The sequence below is a fragment of the Emydura macquarii genome, unplaced genomic scaffold, assembly GCF_026122565.2.
Source record: "Emydura macquarii macquarii isolate MOO-44397 ecotype Brisbane River unplaced genomic scaffold, CSIRO-AGI_Emac_v2 contig_369, whole genome shotgun sequence".
Taxonomy (NCBI): domain Eukaryota; kingdom Metazoa; phylum Chordata; order Testudines; family Chelidae; genus Emydura; species Emydura macquarii.
This window is the reverse complement of record NW_027130506.1, coordinates 11,026,544-11,044,971: the sequence shown is the minus strand read 5'-3', so window position 1 is coordinate 11,044,971 and position 18,428 is coordinate 11,026,544. Positions and strand designations below refer to the sequence as shown.

The 18,428-nt window shown below is 39.7% G+C and overlaps 1 protein-coding gene across 1 annotated transcript in view; it reads right to left on the bottom strand.

Moving 5' to 3' along the window:
• Positions 1-18,428, bottom strand: part of TG (thyroglobulin) — a 200,145-nt gene that overhangs the window by 123,831 nt on the left and 57,886 nt on the right. The window contains exons 22-27 of the mRNA XM_067531578.1: positions 16,607-16,777; positions 10,390-10,512; positions 8,686-8,801; positions 6,727-6,835; positions 4,387-4,584; positions 1,909-2,076 (exon numbers count right to left, since the gene is read on the bottom strand). Of these exons, the coding sequence (XP_067387679.1) occupies positions 1,909-2,076; positions 4,387-4,584; positions 6,727-6,835; positions 8,686-8,801; positions 10,390-10,512; positions 16,607-16,777 (885 nt within the window). The remainder of the gene's footprint in view (positions 1-1,908; positions 2,077-4,386; positions 4,585-6,726; positions 6,836-8,685; positions 8,802-10,389; positions 10,513-16,606; positions 16,778-18,428) is intronic.

The following is an 18,428-nucleotide window of genomic DNA, read 5'->3' as shown; positions in this document are numbered from 1 at the left end:
TGCAATAACATTTACAGTGTGACGCTGAGGAAAGATAGTCTAGTAGCTAGGGTGCTAGCCTATGTCTGGTGAGCTCTGGCTTCAAGTCCCTGTGCTGCTGCAGACTTCCAGTGTAATGCTAGGGAAGTCACTTGTCTCTCTGTGCTTTCGTTCCCCACCTGTAAAATGGGGGACATCCCTACCTCACAGGGATGTTGTGAGGCTAAATACATTAAAGAGTATGAGGTGCTCAGATACTGCAGTAGTGGGGGATACATAAGAACCTCCACCAGATGTGTGTTGAGAAGTCATAAATGAGCCATATTTCTTTACATGTCCATGTAGATTCTGATATTGCACCCATCACCATCATAGCAGCTAATCACTGTAGTAAGATTCTTAAATTCTGTCTAACCAACTGCAACATTGGTAACTGACTGTATTATAATAGTTAGCACTTTTTATCTTCAGAATGCTGTAAAAACATCACCTGGCCTGCACAGCACGCCTGAATGGGTGGAGGGGCAGGAAATCGTGATTATTCCCTTTTCACACATTGTGAATCTTTGGCAGACAAGTTAAGTCCCAAGGTTCTGATTCTGCAACAGGATCTAGGCAAGCAGACCCCTATGCCTATATGGTGTCTCACTGACTTCAGTGAAGCTCCACAGGGCTGAGTCTCTGCCTAGACAGATCTAGCTGCAGTGCTGGAGTAAGCACTTTCAGAAGTGTTCACTCATTTTTGGTGCCCCAATTTTTGGCCACTCAAACTGAGATACTTTGGGCCTGACTTTCAGAGATCCCGAGCACTCATAACACCACTCAGTTTAATTGATCATTGTTGGGGACCACATCTCTGAAAAATCAGGCTTTTGATTGGCAGCTAAAATTGTGGACACTCATGAAAATGTTGGGTTTAAGTTTTCAAAGCCTGGTGCCTGAGCTACATGTACATAATACACAGAGATGGGTAATAACAGGCAATTATACACAAACAATATGCAATTGGGGGTACAAAAGTAGTTGCATATACTCATGTGCAATTATCCTGTTTAAATGTGAGAATCCATATTTTGAGCCTGATTCACTGCTATAATGCCCCAGTTTTACCCAGGTGTCACTTAATTGGAGTTACATTTGGGCAAAATTGGAGTGGTGAGTCAAGACCTTTCTTAGCACAATTGCCCACCTGCATCTGCATGCCCATATTTTAAATGTACTTTACACAAGCAGTTGAGGTGCCTCTTTTTTTTAAAAAAAAAAATTAACTCTAAAAGCTGAATAAGAATTTTTAGTTCCTCAAGACAACACACCACACAAGATATCCGTCTTAGGTATTGCTAAGGTTCATCTGACCTTCGTATCCAAGTGCAGTATCAAAAACACATAACTGCATAGTCAAAGGATCTCTTTGGCTTTGAAACAGTTTTGAGTTTACAAACCTTGAAAATTAAATTGCCATAAATTAATTTATGCCAAGAGTTTAGATCATATGAAATCTGGGAGCAGCCACTGACTACAGTGGAAATGAGACAATGGATACCTTTGTTTTTAGATAGATGATTTACTTCAACAGACCTGAATTAAGTGTTCAACAAAGCCCTTACAGAACAATGTACAACAACATGTTTTGAACTCTGTTCCTTTTCGTTAACATAGGTAGCCACAAATAAAGGACAAGAGGCCCATCTTTTAGGGCTTACCAAGGTTAAATCATAAAAATGCAGCAGACTAATGGAAAAATAAATTTATTCCAGTTGGTTCATACATAGCCAGATCCTGCAGCCCTTATTCCAGCAAAACTGTCACTGAAGTCAGGGAGAGCTTTCAATGAGTGGAACTGAGAAAAGGACTGGAGGGTATTTATGGACAGTAAGCATAGGAGAATTTAGCAAAAGCAATAGAAGATGGGGACATTTATTTACTTACTTCCAGTAAACTTTTGCCCCCCCAAGCTGAATAAAAACTCCTTCTTTTTTTCATCATAGTTCACACCTTTACATATTCCATCTCCTCCACGCTTTGTGGTTTGACTCCAGTCATTTGTATGGCAGATCAATTCATCTGGGGAGCTCATCAACCCACATAGGATAGTACCTAGATTCAATTGGAGAGAGAACTGTATGTTTGCATTAATACTTATACAGCACCTTTCATGCAAGTATGTCAGCCCTCTTCGTAATCATTAAATAAACCTCAACACCATAGGGAGGCTGGTAAGTGTAACCCCCTTTTCAAACTGAGAAAAGTGGATGCTCAGGAAATCGGGCCAATCTTTTCAAATTTGAGTGCCTAAAGCTAAGCACTTAAATTCATGCCTAGGACACACAAGCATGTAACCTGGTTTTCAGAGATACTGAGCACCCACAAATACCTCCTACTTTATCAAATAACAATTAATAGTAATTGTCAATAACACGCAACTGTGTGCTAGGCACTTCATAGTGTACAGAGAAACATACTCACTGCCTCAGACATCTTACAATCTTGGGGTCAAACCAAATAAAGCTCTTAGGCCTGTGCTTGAATGCTTTATTGGACAGAGGGCCTGAATTCAGTCAATTTAGGCCTAAATCTTCCCCCAGGTTATACCATGAGTCAGTGGCAATGCCACGTGTAGAATCCAGGAATTCTGGCTCCCAGGTTGCTTCTATAGTATCTAGATTTGTGGCTGCTGTCATTGCTCAGACATAAACTTTACATATACCTAAAATGCCCTTAAATAATGTTTTCTGTAAGTAAAAAATCATGTTTCCTACTAGCAGTGAATGCTCTAAATTTTTTACCAAAAAAAACTAGTGAGATCCATGCATTTTGAAGCATTATTGACCCAAATATACCATCACAGGCAGCCATTTTATAATCTCTTCCACACTTGGATAGCAAGACCTTAAACACATAAATCAGAGGCCAACTCATTCTGACAATGAATGCATGCAAAGCGTATGAAACATTAATGGTTGCATTTTGTTTTGTATTGTCCTTAACAGAAATATGATGGGCCTGATTCACTACTGCATTACTCCAGTTTTGTGCTGGTGTAAATCCAATGGCTTCACTGGAATTACACCAAATTACTCAATAGTGAATCAAGTCTGCTGTTCTGCCACTTTGTTGATGACTCATAACATACACAGTAACACCATTTTGTGTTCTGCACCATTATCCCTAATTTTAAAATGACATGAGCCAAAACCTAAGCAATGAAATATATCAGGAAGTTTAAAATATATCAGGAAGTTTAATATAGGAAGTAGAAATGAAAAACAAATAACAGGGTATCAATCCTGAAAGAGCAGCAATAAACTTACTTACCACGTCATAAATAAAATTGCCAGTATATTAAAAACAGATTAGAAACATCAAAGGTTGTTCATCTTGGCAGTATGCACAAAAAATACACCCCAAATCTGCCAACAAAATCAATCTTCTTAAACGTACCCTGTTGGACCTTCATTAATAACTTGGACTTTGTGTACAATACACATAATCCATTACCAAGAATTAAAGTTCCAGAAAAATGGTAGCTAAAATGCTAGCCAAGATTCCTTTAAAAATTGACTCTCTTTCACATATTTATTGTTTCATGGGACACTAACATTTTTCCATATTTATGACATGAAGGAAAGTTTATATCCAAAGCCATTGACATGCAAAGCACTGAATTTTCACACGGCAGAAATAAATTCTGTGCTCTGAATGAGACAGATGTTCTGTGGAAAAAACAACGTGTCCATGTAATTAAATATTGTATCATAAAGTACAAGGGGCAAAGTCCTGGACAACTCTAATTCTAGCATTTTCTAACTTGTAGGTGCTTCAGTCACAGGCTCTGATCTTGGAAAATTAGGCCCTTACACATGTATTTAATTTTATATGTACAAATATTTACACTAAACTCAATGGTACTAACGATATGCTAAGTGATTATGAAGTATCTGGCAAACTATATCTTGATGTAAAGCCTGGCTGAGCAGCTCCTTTTCCTGCTCATAGAAAAAATGCAATCAATTTATATTTTAAATATGCTTTTCATATTATATTTTAATTCCCCCATCAACAAACAAGTACCCACTTCTGGCGAACTTGCTGAAAGCCTTATTGCAGTATATGCCATATAGAAGATGTATAAAAATACGGAAAGGGGATTACTACCACAGGCATCTAGTGTTTAGACATTCTGCCTGCCAAGCTAATAGCCCACATAATGGATTGAAATTCACCTCTGGACAGATGGCAGCCCAAGATCTATGCACCACTTAAATCTCACTTAAGTCAACAGGATTTAAGTTCCACATAGGCATAGCGCTAGCCCTTTGCACAGGCATGAATTGCACCCCATGGTTTGTTTTTAAGTTTCCCGTTGTGTGGGATAGCATTTTGCCTTTGCAGTTTGAGCATTATTACCTCCATCAAGTACAACCTGGCTGAGGATGAAGCCATCACAGCAAGGATCCTGGCTGCAAGTCTGACGGCAGAAGAGATGAACATCTGTCAAAGATATGCCAGCTCCCGAAAGAACCACTGAGTTGTACACGCCAGAAAGCATATTCTGAAAATCAGTCATCTCATAGGTCTTGAGACCAGATATGGTGAATTCATGTCCTGGACAGAACAGGAAAAATAAGAAATGCATGATAGAAATCAAGGTAGAAGATGGAAGTCTCTGCCCAGTTTCAAGTGAGACTTGACTTACTTTTGAGCAAATCTGAGCTTAGTTACGGCTTCTGATAGAAACCAAATGAAAACAGCAGAAGGAGAAGTTCTGGACCCATGCCTAGTTGAACTCTGCCATTTAGGATGGTTTGTTTCGTGTTTCGGAGTTTGTGCAAGGAGTGCGAACCCACATGAACAAAAAACACATAGGACAGATGATAATGTGTGGTTGAATGGTACCTTACACCATGAGTAAGCCCTATTGAAGTCAATGAGACTACCTGGGAAGAAAGATATTTCTTAGAGTAAGAGTATCGCAATTTGTGTCAAAATGAGCCAAGATAGCCAAACGCTGCAATTCTACAACAGACACAATGAAGTGACACATCAGATACAACTTGCTTTTGCCAAGGACTTTTTTTTTGTGAAAATATGTATTTCTGCTCCAAGCAGATTCTAGAGCTCCTTCTGATGAGACGTAAGGGAGACAATTTTGAATGGAGGTGCTTAAATTGCATCCACAAGATTGTATGTGCACTCTCTGTACACAGAAATGGATGTCTGCATGCACAGAGTTGTGTACATAGATTTACAATGATCTGTTCTATATCTATAAATACAGGTTTTGAAAAAGCAAGAGGTGCGGGTGCAAATTTTGTGAGATTAATTTACATGTTCATGTATGACATTAAAGAGTAACTCAAGCTGTAAAGAAAAAGGCACCAAAGGGGACACAAAAAATGTGTTTTTGTCAGGCTTTGAGTTTGGTTTTTTGGTTAGGTTTTTGTTAAAATAATTAACTTTGTGCTGTCTTGACCTGAGTATTTAAAGAAATAAGATAATGGCAATGATTAACCTAGAAACCTTTTGATATAATCACCTTCAGTCACACTTTCAACAGAACATTAGCTGACCGTGAGATATAAAATTAGGCCCTACGTAACATGGTAATTCTGCATGCCCACACGTTATGAATTTCTGACAGTGGGATTGATAATTCTTAAAACAGTTTGTAGTTGCTTAAAGAGTGAACAATGTTGAGTTTTAAGCCCCAAAATTTTGATATTATAAAAATGGTTTTGCTAATTCTAATCTGAATAGAAATATTTTTGTGATATTTAAATGTTGATGACTTTTTTAAAAATTTGAATATTCCTCAGAAATGTTGCAAAATTAAAAACAACAAAAATTGTACTGTTGCCTGGGACCCAAAAATTGAAAGACTATAAACTAAAAATAAAACTTAGATTGTAATCTCGATGGGGAAGAACTGTCTTTTTATTCTGTATTTATACAGCGCCTAGCACAATAGGGTTCTGATCTATGACTATGGTTCCTAGGTGCCATGGTAATACAAATTAATAATATTAATAACGGTTTAAAAACTGACCAGTCTAGTAGTACTGCCTAAGCCAAGAGAAATGTCAAATTTACAGAGCATAAGTGGTGAAAAGCAAATTGCATTTTAAAAATTCCTTCCATTTTAATGATCTAACATTTAATTAAGGGGAAAAAATTAGGACAAGATTTTTATTTTGTATATGATGCTTTATAATATTGAGTCAGATTTCTAATTAATTAATCTAATTAATTAATCTAACTTAATTAATAAAAAAACAGCAAACCTAGGCTAAATAAAGACTTCCCATCATGCAGAAACACAGAAGAAAGAGAATAGGCTAAGACGGATCAATGCCTTTCTACTCTTCTCATCTGTCCCTGCCCTCTCACACTCCACCCCTATCTCCACACCACAGTTACAGGGAACTAACAGTATGAGACATACCCATCTGATCCTAAACTCCTGCTCAGCACAGCAGAGGATGGTAAACAAATCACACTAGCTCCCTATATATAAAGATTTATTTTCTTGTAGTATGAGTCATAGATTCAAAAAACCTTTATCCATTATTTCCGGAAGACTGACAGTGCAGGAGAGACTTGCTGAGGCTGCTCTGCTGCTATTCAATGCCTGACCCTACAAAGAACCATGCCCTCATGTCCTGGTGGAATCCAGGCCTAACTGTGAGCAGGGGCTCAGTTTTTCACCTTTCTCGGCAGCTGACCGACCAGTGGCGGTTCAGTACATACCTTTTTTCAGATACACAGTGACTTCATCCTTCTCTTGGTTCCTCACTTTAAGCAGACAGCTAAGATGAGCAATGCTAGTGGCAGCAGAATTTCCCATAACACCTTTCATCTGAGACAGACAGAGACAGTATAAATGAGTTTTAATTCATAGCAGGGAAAATACAATCTCTCCGGTTTTCTTTTTTCGGATGGAAGCTTAGGAGGAGGATGAATTAGTATATATTGTTCATAGTTGCCACAACTCCATGGGGCCCTCTATTTAATAGGAACATAAGAACAGCCATACTCGGTCAGGCCAAATGATCCATCTAGCCCAGTATCCTGTCTTCCGACAGTGGCCAATGTCAGGTGCTTCAGAGGGAATGAACAGCACAGGTAATCATCAAGTGATCCATCCTGTTGCCCATTCCAGGCTTCTGGCAAACAGTAATCCCTGTCCATCCTGGCTAATAGCCATTGATGGACCTGTTCTCCATGAACTTAATCTAATTCTTTTTTGAACTTCGTTATAGTCTTGGCCTTCACAACATCCTCTGGCAAGGAGTTTCACAGGTTGACTGTGTGGTGTGTGAAGAAATACTTCCTTTTGTTCGTGTTAAACCTGCTGCCTATTAATTTCATTTGGTGATCCCTAGTTCTTGTGTTATGAGGAGGAGTAAATGATACTTCCTTATTTACTTTCTCCACACCAGTCATGATTTTATACACCTCTATCATATCTCCCTTTACCAGTCTCTTTTCCAGGCTGAAAAGTCCCAGTCTTATTAATCTCTCCTCATATGGAAGCTTTTCCATACCCCTAATCATTTTTATTGCCCTTTTCTTTACCTTTTTCCAATTCTGATACATCTTTTTTGAGATGGGTGACCAGATCTGCACACAGTATTCAAGATGTGGGTGTAGCATGGATTTATAAAGAGGCAATATGATATTTTCTGTCTTATTATCTATGCCTTTCCTAATGATTCCTAACATTCTGTTAGCTTTTTTGACTGACGCTGCACATGGAGTGGATGTTTTCAAAGAACTATCCACCATGACTCCAAGATCTCTTTCTTGAGTTCTGCTGTTTGATCACAACTCCATCAGATCAGGACATGATTCTCTAATGCTACTTTACTGTGTTAACAATGGTAGTGTAATTTCATAAACAGTGATTTGCCAAAAGAAAGTGGCAAATCACCACTTAACTCAGGACCCTGGACTGTAGGAATGGACAAAGATATGACAACTGACACAATTATCTGTTTTAGTGTTAGCATAGTCTATCTCTTTGAAGAATGGGAACTTGTGGATGGTGATTTGGTTGGAGTTGCAGCAGATCAGCACAGGGGAGGCAAACATCTTCTAGGAAAGACCAATATGGGCAGCAGTCCAGTAAATTTAAGTTTAGCTTTCTTATTTCATGTCCAACAAGGGCAGTAAGTACAGTCCAGGAGTTCAAACAGGAGATTTGGAGCCCAGATTGCTGTATTTTATTCCCAACTCTATCACTGACTCAGTGTGTGACTCTGGACATATTAATTTCTCTCACTGTCTGTCCTACTGTTATTCTGCTGCAATGTGGGGAGAATGCAACTGACTGCAGGGATGCAGGAATTAGAGAGCAATGTACTGTTGCCAAAACGTTCAGAAATGACTAGTGATTTTGGGTGCTTCCATTTTAGGGTGCTCAAATCAAAACTCCTTAAAGGGGCCTGATTTCTAGTGGATGTGTGTCCAGCACTTTCTAAAAATCAAGCCTCTTTAAAGTGTCCCAACCAAACACTGAGGCACCCAAAAAACACTTTTGGAAAATATTGACTCTAATTTCCTTGCTAACCCCCCAACATTTCACCCTTATCCTAATAGAACGTAATGTCTAAAAAACAGTCAGGAAACTCCCTGGCATTCTGCCTGAATGGGGTCTCCTACAATTATTGTCAGGGCTGTGCCTTTGAAATGAGCGTCATTGTTTACCAATCCAGAAGCGGTACAATTGAAGTTGGTTTCAACAGCACTGTGCAGGTCACAGAGCGCCTCGGAGCCTGCAGCAGATATTGCAACAAAGCCACACGACTCATCCATCCCACAGTCTGAAAGCACGAAAGAAATGTAAAAGTTTACTACATGTCTCCAGCTGACTGTAGGTGTGTCTTCTATATATACACATGGACTCCTCCTCCTAGATTTGAACCTTGGCCCTCATCTATATTAAAATTTGCACCAGCTTAACTAAAAAAGATTTTGAAATCAATTCATACCAATTTAAGTAAACTGCTACAAAACCCTGTTTGGATACTCTTAAAACTCTACACTTGGCTTATACTGAGTTAGCTTCACTGTGTCAGAAAGCTTCTTGAGCTAAATTGACATAAGCCAGGTTCAAACTGAGTTAAGTCTCCACACAGGTTTTGCAGCTGTTTAGCTAAATCGGTTTAAAAATCACACCTTTAATTAAACTAGTGCTTTGTAAAAGAAACATAGGAATTTCCCTACTGTATCAGACCCCCCGATCCACCTAGTCCAGTAGCCCACCTCTGACGGTGGCCAGTTCCAGATGCTACAAAGGAAGGAGCAAGAAACCCAGCAGCAGGTAGACATGAGATACCCTGCCCCCAGGGAAATAAATAAATGATATAGACAAGGCTTTAGTTACTCAGCACTGAGCCGGAGAACAAACTATCTTGATTGAGATTAGGTATGTAATGTAATCAGCATGACTCATAAGAATGTTGCAGCCTTTGCTCAAGAAACCAGAGCCGGTCAAAGGATTGCTAGCCAACTATTTTTCTGTTGAATTTAATTTTTTTTTTCTCCATTTATTGGCTGCCAAGAGACTTATTCAAGCTTATCTGTTACTGGAAGTTGTTCCATGGACACTTTGTGCAGTATTTTTTCAGTAGTCAGAATTCCCTATCTGAGCTGTGTGACTAGCCTTACCATACCTCCTTCTGGGGCTGAAACACACGCAGAGTGTCTCCAGACCAGGATCCTTTCTGATGCTCAGCCATCCTCCCGCTCCCACTTCCCTGTCTTTCCTTCTTCTCCTCACTGCTGGCCTTGATGATGTTGAATTCATTTTCCTTCGTGCTTTTATAACACTCCCCTTGTCTCCTTCTCCCTTCTAACTCCCTCACTTCCAAATCTAAAAGGGCTTGATCCAACAGTCATTAAAATCCCAGCCGGTTTCAATGAGCTTTGAATCAGCCCCAAAGTTAGTATACATAAGGTGGCCAAAGGACTACTCACCGTGCAAACACAGGTGATCGTGCATGAATATTAAAACTCACAACGTCCCTGGTGAGGTGTTTTTCTCTATTTTATAGGTGGATAACCCAATGTATAGAAAGGTGAGTGGTCTGATTTTCAGGGATAGTGAAAACCCATAGTGTCCACTGCAGTCAACAGGAATTCTGGGCAGTTTAGCACTTCTGAAAGTCAGACCATTGATGACTTGCCCAAGGCCACATGATAATTGAAAGCACGTGCACAAACTGACGTCCTCTCTGATATATGAGAAAGGTCACCAAAAACTGCAATAATCTCATACTGAATTTGCTGTTGAACAACAAGGCAGACAATGCTAGGTTATGGCATAGGAATAAATTCAGTGTTTGAAGGCTGTCTTCTTTGGTGACCTCCACTGTGTGCCGCACAGATTTGCCGAGAGCCATCCCTCACCTGAAATGCACTGCAAGAGTGCACGCTGAGGGTCTCCTTGGATGGTTTCAGAACGAAGGATCCCAGCATCTTCTGCACTGTAGATCAGTTTGGATCCAGGAACTCGTTCAAATTTTCTGAGCACTAAAAGGCAGAGAGCGTGGTCAAGTCTCCTGTATGTTATTTCCATTGCTCCTCACAGTTTCCAGAGAAACTCAATACAAACTTTAGTTAAAAAAAGACAACTCAGGTGTGTAAGGGGAAAGACTTGTTAGTTAAATGAACAAAGAGCATCAGTCACTGGGTTTTCTGTGAAACAATCACAAAAAAATGAAAAAAAAAAAAAAAACTCTCAGAAGACAAACTATTGCAGAGCTCTCCTGTGAGGTATTAAGCTGCCTTCCTCTGCAGCATGGGGCATGGGTCACTTGCTGGTGGATTCTCAGTACCTTGAAGTCTTTAAATCATTATTTGAGGACTTCAATAATTCAGTCTTAGGTTAGGGGTCTATTACAGGAGTGGGTGGGTGAGTTCTGTGGCCTGCGTTGTGCAGGAGGTCAGACTAGATGATCATAATGGTCTCTTCTGCCCTTATAGTCTATGAGTCTCCATTTGGAGCAGCATGTAAGTGGTACAAGGCCATAATTGAGCAAGAAAGGTGACTTCTTGTTTTTCAATCTTCAGGTTTAAACACACTGTGAACTCTCTCTAGGAATGAGCATCCATTTTACCTGTTGGGCTGAGTAGAGAAAAGGGAGACAAGGACTTAAATGATAAGGTTATTAATTCGACATATTGTGTGTTGATAGGGTCTGGAGCAACCCAACCCAAACTTAAGCACTTTTGCTGTTGAGACAAATCCCAGGCGTACAGAGGAGAAGAAGGTAGCCCACTTTGAGCATAAGCTATTTGGGGTCAGGAGTGTTGAGCACGACGGGGCCTCAATTTCATCTGGGGCCTCTAGGAGTTATTGGAATACAATTAACAATAAGAATTAATGTAGATCTTTTTACAACTCTTGTTGTCTCCATGGCATGAAAGCTTAGTCACCTTTACATATCAATCAAAGGGAGTTTAAATGAGCCCAAGTTAATTTATGTGAGATTAATTTACAATATTGTGTGTCTCTTCTGAATTTGGCCCTTAGTGAGCAACTGTGCCCATCAAAGAACCAGGTACCTTGCTGTTGTGATTCTCGGATGTTAAAGAATACACCAAAAGGTGAGGGATGTGCCTGTTCTTTAAATCAGTGATTGCAGTCTACAGGAGTGTCAGTATCACTTTTCATAGCTATACATTCACTTGTGAATTTTTTTTAAAAGGGGAAAAAAGAAAGCCCTGGATAGCATCCCTCCAATGCTGATGCATTTTTTGGTTCATCAAAGCCAGATTTATTCCCATGTAGATGGTAAAGTGAGAAAAAAATGTGTTTTTTTCCCCTTTTCCTCCAACTGAACATGGTCCTAAAATAAAACCTGGATTATCATATTTGTTCTTGAGAGGAGGAAAGGAAAGCAAGGCAATTTAATTAGTCATGCTGGACACATAACTCTAAATAATATAATCTTGTCATGGAAACAGAGTCCAAGTCATTTTGAAAAAGCAAATATCTCATAAATGGTCTCCAGTAGAACAGCAAGTTCTGAGACAATGGAAAACTGAACATGGAAATCTGTGTGAAATATCATGGCTTTCTTTGATTGTTAGCAGAGATTCTATTACAATACAGGAAGTACTAGGTGAATGGAGAAAGTGATGTCAGAAGAAAAGTCACCAGCAGGTTGTTGAACCCTTGGATGCAGTAGATTGAAAAGTGCTGTTATTGAAGTTTTTACTCATTTCTTAATAATGCAATGATATAAAACACAAAAGCAATGGAGCAAATTCTGCTCTTAGTCACACCACTATAAACCTGGACTACGTCCACTCCATTAAGGGAAACAGAATTACTGCAGATTTACCTTAGGGTCATTAAGAGCAGAAATTGGACCAACACACAAAGGTTTGGAGAGACTGGGAACTTCTCCTCTTGGATCCTTGCAAATCCTGCAGGCACTCAATGAGGAGGATCAGATTGCAGCTTCAAGAGGTTTAAATTATAGCCTGGTTCTGATGCCAGCTAATTCCCCTGCAACCTAGGGAAATGTATCCTCCCTTTGGCTTTCCACTGGGGCCGGGGTAGGGTGGAGATCCTCAGAGGGTGTAAATCAGCACAGCAGCATTGATTTCTGACCCACTGTATCCCCTAATGGCTCTCTGGGAGCGTAGGGGATGAGCTGCGCCAGCAGCATCACCCAGTTGGTGTGACCACACCCTCTCCTTGGCTGACCACTCCAACTGAGGGGAGGTTTCAGACTCGTTGTCACCAGAGCCTCATCTGGATCTAACACAGCCAAAGCGACTAGCCCTAGAGCCCTGAGTGGAGTAACTGCAGGCTCAGCCCTCATTCCCTTGTGCATCAGACTGGAACAGTGAAGAAGAGATATGACACCAGGAACTGAGTAGAGCTTTTGCCCAGAAATGTCTGGCTAAACCACAGAATAAAAGTGGAGGATCAATTTTTAAAACAATCATTTGTCCTCTTAAAGCAAAACAGCCAGCGCTAATCGACAACAAATGTTTGTTGTTGTCAGAGCTGACTCAGCAGGTGCTTTTGATAAAACGGTCATTTTCTGCTTGGAAAGAACAAAGAGATAAGCCAAAAATATAACACAAAAAATCCCTGCACTTTAACTCAGCTGAGAAGAGGGTTGAAAGGCAGGGTACTTGAGGAGTGGGTAGGGGGGAGGAAGATGGGGAAGAAAAGTTTTCCTTCTTAAAGAAGTACAATACCAAAACCATGCCATGCACAACTGTTAAATTCCTTCTACTCAAATGCATAGGCTGAATTAGTGTTGTACTTAGGGCTGGTTTAAAAAAACAAACCAAAAAACCACTGCACACAAACAATTCAATTTTCATGAAAAAGTCAAAATAAACTACATTTTTTGTATTTCGTTTGAAAATGTTCATTAAGGTTTTTCATTTTACAAAGAAATTACAAAGAAAAATTGTTTCTTTTTTTCAAGGTTTCTTTTTAAAACGACTTTTTCCTTGTGGAGGGAGCTTCCCATTTTCTCTTCTTTTTTAAAAAGAATTTCCACAGGAAAAGGCAAGGGATAAAAAAAGTTAGGAGACAGTGGGACAAAAAAGAGGTTGGAAAAAAAAGCTTTAAAAAATTAAATACTTTTTTTCATGAAAAATTTTGAAATAAACAAAAAATGACAAAAATGGAAAATTTGTTTTGTTCAAAAATGTATTTTCCATTAAAAAAAACCTTGCATAATGAAAAACATTCAGCCTCCTCTAATTTTAATGAATTTGCTAGTAATTGTTCATCAGTGATGGGCTGGAAATAGAATTGCTCAACTGTGTGTCACAGACCCTTTTCTGATAACTATTAATGGAGATTCTTCTGTAGCTCAAATGATAAGGGTCTGTGCTCTTGGCGGAGGAAGATGTACATTCCATCCCTGCTGTTGCCATACAATTCTGAGTGCCCATGGTTTGCAACATCATGGCAATGAGGACACCCTGGGTGGGCCCAGATTTGTTATAGTTCATCACTTTTCATTTTAAGAAGGAAATTTCTTTTCCAAGAAGAAACTTAGCTTATTAATAGAGAAGAGCTATGGGGTCAATCTTATACACCTCCTCCTCCTATCAATCTTCTCTCAGGGCAGGATCAGTCACCCCAGATTACGCTGTTATATCCCACTCTACAAAATGGCTAGTGGAGCTGGAAGGAAAAAGTAAAAAGCACCCACATTTCCCCCCCTTTTTAAATTCAAAATTATGATTTTTTTTGAAATTCAAAATGTTGAAATTCAAAAAAATTTCAACTAGTTTTAGCATTGGTCAGAAATTGGGGGGCATGGGTGAAAATTCTGCTGACATTTTTCCTGTATTTTAAAGTTTTGAAGTATCAGCATTTTGAAATTTGAAAAAACGTAGATAGCTCTCACAGCTGATAGTGTGCAAAGCTAGTACGCCTATCAGCTACTGGCCTCTACTGGATGGAATCAGAACTGCTTAAGCAGCAGTGATTTTATTACTATCTAGGTGTGTGAGGTTATGTCTACAGCACAAAGAAAAACCCGCAGCACTATGGCCTGGTCTAAACTGCTGTGCTGGGTCAACATGAGATACGCTAGTAACTAGCGTATTTCACATCAATGTACTTACGTCTATGCAGCGCAGCATCTTCATGACGCTACATCAACCACCCGCGGTAGTGTAGACATGCCCTACGTCTCAGAGCCTAGGCCAGCTGACTCAGGCTTTCAGGGCTTGGGATGTGGGGCTGAAAATAGCACCACAGACATTCAGATTTGGCGAGAGTCCAGGGTCTGACACCCTTCCTGCTCGCTGAGTTTCAGACCCTGGGTTCCAACCCGAGCCCAAATATCTACACTGCTAATTTTAGTCCCAAAGCCCCAGCCCAAGACAAATGACCCAGGCTCTGAGACTTGGTGAATCAGGTCTTTTATTTCAGGTCAGGCATATGGTGAGAGGCCAACAAATGGAACATCAGGCTTACTGTTACTGAAACTGATAATTAGGTGAAGAGGAATGGCTCAAATGCATACAATGACAGAGTGTTGGTGGCCAATGTCTCACGGTCTGTTCCCTATGCGTTTCTCCGATGTCCAAGAAGTGCCTACATGTTATTCTGCCACTGTTGATTGCCAATTGTTCTGTCAATTCCTTCACTTCCGAAAATCTTCATTTCATACATCTTTCATTCAACACACATCTCAAAATACATTACCAAATTATTGGTATAAGACAATAACTTTTTAATTAGTGATCCCTATTAATTACACCATTGATGGCGTAATAAGGCCCAGCATTACAGAATTATAGGGTGAAATAATCACTTTGGTTGAGGGGGAAATAAAAGCTTTCTGGCTGAGGAACACGATTGCAAATTACTGCAAACAAGTTTTGGGTTGTGTGATGGATTATTTCCTGTAGCTATTAATATATCCTTACATATGGTATGATTAGTGTGTTGAAATGCTTCTTTTCCCTACTCTGTGTGCAGACTTTAAAAGGATAGTCTCCTACCCTTACTTAGTGACCACCTGTTTTATTTCATTTTATGTTTGAGATTCCTGTTTCGCTGCTCTGGATGATGTATACCAGTGGTTCTCAACCAGGGATACACGTACCGTTAGGGGTACACAGAGGTCTTCCAGTGGGTACACCGACTCATTTAGATATTTGCCTGGTTTTACAATAGGCTACATAAAAAGCACTAGCAGTCAGTACAAACTAAAATTTCATACAGACAATGACTTGCTTATTCTGCTCTATATTCTAGACACTGAAATGTAAGTACAATATTTATATTCCAATTGATTTAGTTTATAATTATATGGTTAAAAATGAGAAAGCGAGCAATTTTTCAGTAGCAGTGTGTGGTGTCATTTTTGTATTTTTAAGTCTGATTTTGTAAACAAGTAGTTTTTAAGTGAAGTGAAACTGGGAGTATGCAAGACAAATCAGACTCCTGAAAGGGGTACAGTAGTCTGGAAAGGTTGAGAGCCGCTGGTGTATACAATCTAGTCTGTGGCCGTAGTTTAGTTTATTGGCAATAAACCAACATTTATAAGTAATTTTTTTAAAATATCACTTAAAAATCTAATTATTAATCATTAAGGGCCAGATTAAAATAACCTTGCTCATGCTGGAGTCCAGGCCCCTGATTTACCTGGGATGACTCAGGGAGCAAGGCACTACACAACACGAGAAGAGTAAGAATCTGATGGCAAACAGTGATGGTGTGTTCATTTGTCAAATACTACAGAGCAGTTCATATGAGAGCAATCATGAATGCTGTTTACATTAGGAAATGCATCGCTCTGCCCTGGTCCTGTCAATCCTTACATTATACTGTAATGACTCCACCAGACAGAGAGAAGAGATGATCATACAAACAATTTGTCAATTACCAAAAAATGCCTATGAACATACTTCACTCCCTTCCCTTTAAAAAAATGCTTTCTCCTATGTAGTAAAGAAACCCCCAAGCAGGGAGAATGGCAGGCCTGTGGGATGAGGAAAAGATCAGAATTATAGGTAAGTGGATTCCCATAACCTTTCAGACCCAGCTGTCCTTGGAAATCAGAATTTTGTTAAGAAGGATTTACCTGAATAGAATCAAAGTGAGTGTAATTATTTTTCTGACACCTACCTAGGCACTGGGAATCTGCCAATGGATGGTCTGTTTCAGTCCAGTCCAGTGTCATTCCGAGATGATCAGCACAGAAGGATTTCTTAGTGGTGGGATCAACCTGGGCAGGTCTATACTGTCCATCTTCACTGCATTGTAAACCCTGCCTGTTTCTCTGACAATCTGTGATACCTGTCACATGAAAGGGAAGAGTTGGACAATGCTATATATTGCTTTCAGTGTGTGAGTGGGACAAAGACAGTCTAGAATGGATTTTTTACTGCCTGGAGGCGAAGACTCTCTCTTATAATTTACAGTGGGCATTTCACAGCTGCAGTTCCATCACTTTAAATTATTATTGTTGTTATTTGCACTGTGATATAGCATAAAAGCACTAGTCATAGACCATGTGCAAACTATGGACCATGCACAAACAGAACAAAAACACAGTCCCTGCCCCAGAAAGCTTACAATCTGTATCTGGTGAGTCTATGAGTTCCTTAGGACCCTACAGCACAGGAGAGTTCTTGAGAGAAGGAAGCATATTGTTGTGTGTGTTTGTGCAATGCCTACTCCAATGGGGCCCTGAAATATCAAGAACAATAATAAGGAGCCACAAGATCTCACCAAGCCAATTTGCTGCTATTTTTTATTCCCTTGTTCTTGGAGAACCAAGTCCACCCAGCTATTCCGAAATTGTTTAAGAGATTTGCTTTATATTTGAAATGCTTTTCCAAGTGCTAACTGGAGCTTTTAAGGATTCAGAAATGACCAAAGGTCTCCCTCCACTCCACAAAGAAACAAATCCATAATGGCAGTCAGGATTTTACTCTTCTCCCAGTACCCTGCCCTGCAAATCCTCAGCACTTTTTAAGAGACAGCACTCTACCAACAGAAAGCTAGAAGAGAAAGGGGAATAAATCCAAATGCATGAAATTCATTTCTATACAAAGGGCCAGCACCAAGCCTATGTGCTGTTGAATCCCACCTCAGACCTCAGAAAATGACTTAAGTGGGATTTAAACAGAGCATACACTTTGCTCTGTCCCACTGCATTAGGAGGAAATTCACCTGCAGGGAGCAGATACATATATTTAAGAGTATGCTTTCATTATTCAAAAGGCGTTATAGCCTTGATACCTAAAGAGTATTAAAGAAATCCAGTACCTTTGTAAACTGAGCAAGCAGTGATGTTTGAGACTGCAACTTACATTTTCATTAACCATAAATTGACTTATGAGTGGATAAAGGAATCCTGCTTTAAGGTAGCAATGATGCCCAAGGAAATGCATCAATTAATCCCCTCCTCCTACACCCTCTCCCCAGTTCATATACCCATAGAAAGTAATCTGTATTGAGAGAGGTTTCAAGGGGTGAGTCCACTCTAATATCAGCCTCCTCACATCTGCTTTGGGGAGTAATGCAGAAGGTGATACTAATGGGGAGAGATATAAATGAGAAATATGCCCCCCTCTTTATCAGTCCCAAAGAGCTACCAATACGAATAAAACCATGGGACAAATTCACCCTGGCATAACTCCTTGACTTCAGCAGAGGTTCCAAACCAAAGAGGTATCAGCCATAATGCAATAAGGTCACTCCAACAATTCAACCCAAATACCTTCCTCCATGTTATCAACATACCTCTGCTCTCTGCTTCCTCTCTTTTCTACACAAAGACTGATACTGCAAATAAACGGATGGATTTAATCTGTGCATTTCTTTAGGCATCATTGCCTTTATTTTCATAGGTCTGTGGGGCAACAGATGTAACTCAGGTTGACTTTACCAGTATACAAATTACTAAGCATATTGATCCATGCTTTATGAACACAAGTTGTGC